This window comes from Austrofundulus limnaeus, unplaced genomic scaffold, assembly GCF_001266775.1.
Source record: "Austrofundulus limnaeus strain Quisiro unplaced genomic scaffold, Austrofundulus_limnaeus-1.0 Scaffold318, whole genome shotgun sequence".
Lineage (NCBI taxonomy): Eukaryota > Metazoa > Chordata > Actinopteri > Cyprinodontiformes > Rivulidae > Austrofundulus > Austrofundulus limnaeus.
This window is the reverse complement of record NW_013952720.1, coordinates 691,234-696,312: the sequence shown is the minus strand read 5'-3', so window position 1 is coordinate 696,312 and position 5,079 is coordinate 691,234. Positions and strand designations below refer to the sequence as shown.

Sequence of the window (5,079 nt, the reverse complement as noted above, 5' to 3'; positions counted from 1 at the left end):
TGCGGTCCAGTTCCACAAACAGCTCTGATCCCACTCAGAGTGGGAGCTTGTTTCTGGGAGGAAAACAAACTTCACAACAACACATTTACTGCAGAACCAGTTCTGTTGGTCCGGATCAACCAGTTCTGTTGGTCCGGATCAGGAGCAGACTCGGGACCACGTCCACTCTTCACTAATAAAGCTCTATCACACACCTGAGAGACCTGAGAGACTACAGAGACCACAGAGACCACAGAGACCTCAGAGACCTCAGAGACCACAGAGACCACAGAGACCTCAGAGACCTCAGAGACCTCAGAGACCTTAGAGACCTCAGAGACCATGTCCTCTGGACTGAAGAGGAGGGACAAAGTTTTGGACTAAAATCAGCTGGTCTGTCACCTGTTCAGGAGGACCCTCAGCTCCCACCACACCTGGTTTAGTGTGAGTGTAATTACTTTACTGGTCCAGCAGGTGGAGCCACAGCTGCAGCTGAAGTCATCATCATCATCATCATCATCATCATCATCATTGTTCTAATAATTGATCATGTGGATGTAATAACTGTTAATCATGTGTTTCTGCTGTGAACAACAATCATTTTACATCATGAACAGTTTCTCAGAATCACCTCTGAGTGTGTCCAGTGGAACCAGAACCACAGAACCGTGTGTGTCTTTGTGTGTGTTTGTGTATCTTTATGTGTGTTTGTGTATCTTTATGTGTTTGTGTATCTTTATGTGTATCTTTATGTGTGTTTGTGTTTCTTTATGTGTGTTTGTTTATCTTTATGTGTGTTTGTTTATCTTTATGTATGTTTGTGTATCTTTATGTATGTTTGTGTATCTTTATGTATGTTTGTGTTTCTTTGTGTGTTTGTGTATCTTTATATGTGTTTGTGTATCTTTATGTGTGTTTGTGTATCTTTATGTGTGTTTGAGGACACTGAAGGATTTTCAGTGTTTCCTGTAACACAGCAGTGATTTATTTCTGTTTCTCCTCAGATGACAGCCCAGTGCCCCCCCCCCACCTTGTGTGTGTGTGTGTGTGTGTGTGTGTGTGTGTGTGTGTGTGTGTGTGGTGCAGGGGGTGGGGGTTTGAACTCTAACTGAACTGCAGCTGATGACTCGTGGTCACAATAACTGCAGACATCACTCCTCTGACAGATTCTGAGTCTGAGAACCACAGAGACCTTAGACCTGAACCTGCAGACTGGATCCTGTGGAGACGGGTCTGAGGTCTCTGCAGACCCCTTCACAGCTCAGAGGATGAGTCAGACCTTGAGGACCTCCTTGTCTGACTCAGCAGATAAACCTCCATAAAACACATTCAAGTATTCAAATCCCTCCGGTAGACCTGTCCCCCTCAGTCCTGAGAGAAACCTGTCTCCCTTAGTCCTGAGAGGGACCTGTCCCCCTTAGTCCTGAGAGGGACCTGTCCCCCTTAGTCCTTAGAGGGACCTGTCCCCCTTAGTCCTTAGAGGGACCTGTCCCCCTTAGTCCTGAGAGGGACCTGTCCCCCTTAGTCCTTAGAGGGACCTGTCCCCCTTAGTCCTGAGAGGGACCTGCAGGACCAGCTGTGGCTTCAACTGAGATTAGATGTAATCCAGAAAAAAATCAGTCCACAGTTCTGTCCTCATCCTTGTCCTGCTCTCTGTCCTGATCTCTGTCCTGGTCTCTGTCCTGGTCTCTGTCCTGCTCTCTGTCCTGATCTCTGTCCTGATCTCTGTCCTGATCTCTGTCCTTATCTCTGTCCTGCTCTCTGTCCTGGTCTCTGCCCTCGTGTTTGGCCTGGTCTCTGTCCTGGTCTCTGTCCTGAAGACTCTCTGAGTTCCTCTAACGATGGTGTCTCCTGTTGTCTTCAGCAGCTGATGACTCAGAGTTTGGTTTTAAATCTTTAATTCACTTGGTGAAAAACACAAACTGCAAACAGGAAGTGAACTCTTTTAAATCCTGCAGACATGTTGGATCATCAAGATGTTCTACAGATGTTCTACAGATGTTCCACAGATGTTCTACGGATGTTCCACAGATGTTCTACAGATGTTCCACAGATGTTCTACAGATGTTCCACAGATGTTCTACAGATGACAGCTTCAGAAAGTCTGAGAGGTCAGGAGAAAAACTCTGTTAGAGAACATTCATCAGCTCAGGAGAACCCTGGAAAAGAAACCTGTTGGTTCAGAGAAAACAAGACAAACAAAAACATTTTTACAATCGTTTCATCTGRGAACATCACAGACAGTCTGGAAATGGAGGTCAGACTGGGACGGTCCAGGTCCTTCAGACTGGGATGGTCCAGGTCCTTCAGAGTAGGATGGTCCAGTCTGACCTGACATTTCTCTCAGGGTTTTGTCAGGAAAATGACATCATTTTTTACTGGAAAGTTTCTGCAGATCTTTGTGTTTTTGTCATTGTGTGTGTTTAATGTCCTCACACAGGGGCATAAACACATCAGAACCATTGTAAAAGTTGGGGGACACACTGTTGTGGGGTCTGGAGGTCTTCCCCCAGAAAATTTGGAACAAAATAGATGCCATTTTCCTGCACTCTGGTGTATTTTACCAGRTTGTTAAACAGACTTTTACCTCCATAAATAAACACTTGATTTATTATCAGATTCTTCATTAAACTAGTTTTATCATCCTGTTTTAAACTCACTGCTGCAGCTGAGATAAGGTTAATTAATGTGACACAATTTAGCATATCCAGTGACTTTAAGGGTGCTTTTTACTTTTATATTGTTTATTTATTATTGATTTATTTTTTAATTGTAAGACATCATTGTGCCAAATAATGAGGACCCTCAGCTGCATGTTTAAAACTATTAATAATTTTACTCAATGAACAGGTGCAATATTAATAACCACCACAGTGAATTTAGAGGGTGTTTCACCTTTTATGATTTAGTGATAGGTCTACTCAAAAAGAACCATAAGTCCAAAAGTTGACACCATAAATCAGATTACAGGAATATGTTCTGTATATAAAGAAAATATCACTTCCTGTCTTTATTCTTCTTCAGTGACAGAGCTTAGTGATGTTTCAAACTGTTAAACACTGCCACCAACTGTTCAGGAGGATTATTACACCACTAAAGATGTCACTGTGGAAGGCAGGTGTGTACAGCAGGGGGCCAACGATTTGTCTGTGGTGACCACGGCTCCGCCCCTGGCTCCACCCCTGGTTCCAGGTACTGCTTCTGATCTTCTGGTCCTCTGGGTTTGTTTCAGGCACAGCACAAGTGTGAATGTAAGGCAGCCAGCAGGTCTGGTTCTGGTTCTGGTCTGGTTCTGGTCACACAGTGGTCATGAGTTTCAGGGACCTGGATCTGGACCTGAGGATCTTCTTCTTCAGGTTGTGAGAGGCTTTGATCTTCACCAGAGTCTTGGTTAGACCCGGACCCTGCTTCGGTCCCGGCGGCCGCGCCCCCTTCCCTTGGACCACGGGACCACCTCCCACAGTGTCCTCCAGGTCTTCATCCACAGACTCATCCTCGCTGGACTCGCTGTCTCCRAAGCGGTTGGTGGTGTAGTTGGACCTGTCGTCCTCACTGGTGTCCACAATGGTGGAGTGGAAGAGGGACGGACACTCCGCCGAGTACTCCGAGTCACTTCCTGTCCCACACGAGTACGGGCGGGTCTTGGGTCCTCCGGAGGCGGGGTGCGGGTGTCTCTGGCGCTGCGGGAAACGCTTCGTCCCCCTGTCTGATGGGACCTCTGAGAGGACGTGTGAGCGCCGGTGGTCTTCACGGTTGGACACATGGTGATGATGGCTGCAGGGACGGGGGACATGTCGGTGGGGTCTGGACCCACGGGACTGAAGACTGCTGGACTTGGTGTGTTTGTCGAGAACTCGTCTTTCTGAGAATGAAGCAGAGACGGTCTTCTTTCTTAAGACTTTACCTCTGTGAGGTGTCTTCATGTGGGCAGAGCMATGGTCCAGGACAGTCTTGGAGCCGGACCTGTGGACAGACTTATGTCCTGCTTTGTCTAAAGGCAGCTCATTGGCTTCAGGGACCACCAGAGTCCTCAGCACCGTCTTGGACGTCTTGCTGCTCCCTCTGCGGTATTTGAGGTTCTGCTGCTTGGCAGTGAGGTACCAGGTGAGACCCTCCTGAGTCCCAGGTCCGTCTCGTCCATCACCTGTCCCCAGACCGGAGATCTGTGGGACTGGCCTTTCTGGGTTCTTTGCTGGGACACTGTGGAGAAGCTGGGACACGTTCCTGGAAGAACTGGTCTGTGTTCTCCCTGGGCTCTCACAACTAGACCCTAAATCGTCCCCCAGTAGAGGTTTAGGGTCCAGATCCTGGTCTGTGGGACAATGAGGCTGATGTGGGTTTTTGTGGGCGGAGTTAGCCGAAGGACTTCCCTGGTCCCTGAAGTGTCTGAGAAGAGCTGCAGCCGACTGGGAGGAYGGACCTTTGCCCCACTTATTGTCCCTGATGGAGACAGGACCACCAGCAGGGCTGGACTCACTGTGGACCCTGAGACCAGGACTAACATTCTGCTCCTCACTTTGTCTTTGACAGGACCAGACTGGACCACCTGCTGAGGTCCCTCCAGGATGAAAGGAAGACTTTGGACTTCCTGAACCAGAATCAGGACCAGATCCTTGCCTTCCGTACAGACTGGCCTGTCTCAGGACGGGTTTTGACAGGTCTGTGCAAAAACTGGTCCTGGGTCTGCCAGTCCTGATGGGTTGGGCCCGTCTCTGCAGCAGACTGTAGATGTACCGGTCCAGGTGCTTACTGGAGCTCTGAGGTGCCAGTTCTGGTTCAGTACCGGCTCTGTCTCTGGTCTGTGGAGAGTCCTGGTCCTGGACAGCCGCAGACTGTGGSGGGACAGGGTGACGACACGTCTCACCAACGCTTTGGACCAACWGTCCAGACAGCGGTTCGGACTGGAACTCTTTGGGGACCAGAAGGGACGTGGGGTCCAGGCGAGGCGAAGAAGACGTGTCTCTGCCGAGTCCTCCAACCAGAACGTCCCGGTCCAAAGACCCGTCGGGTTTCTCTGGAGACAGAATCAGGGATGAGACAACAAGAAGCCAACTTGAGTGCAAATTCCCACATATACAGTATATAGATCACAATATAATA

The 5,079-nt window shown here is 48.6% G+C and overlaps 1 protein-coding gene across 1 annotated transcript in view; it reads right to left on the bottom strand.

Annotated features, from left to right (window-relative positions):
- Positions 1-2,912: 2,912 nt before the first annotated feature.
- dact1 (dishevelled-binding antagonist of beta-catenin 1) overlaps positions 2,913-5,079 on the bottom strand; it is a gene marked incomplete in the record, with an annotated part of 7,335 nt that continues 5,168 nt past the window's right edge. The window contains 1 exon segment of the mRNA XM_014022113.1: positions 2,913-4,993. Coding sequence (XP_013877567.1) covers positions 3,276-4,993 — 1,718 coding nt within the window.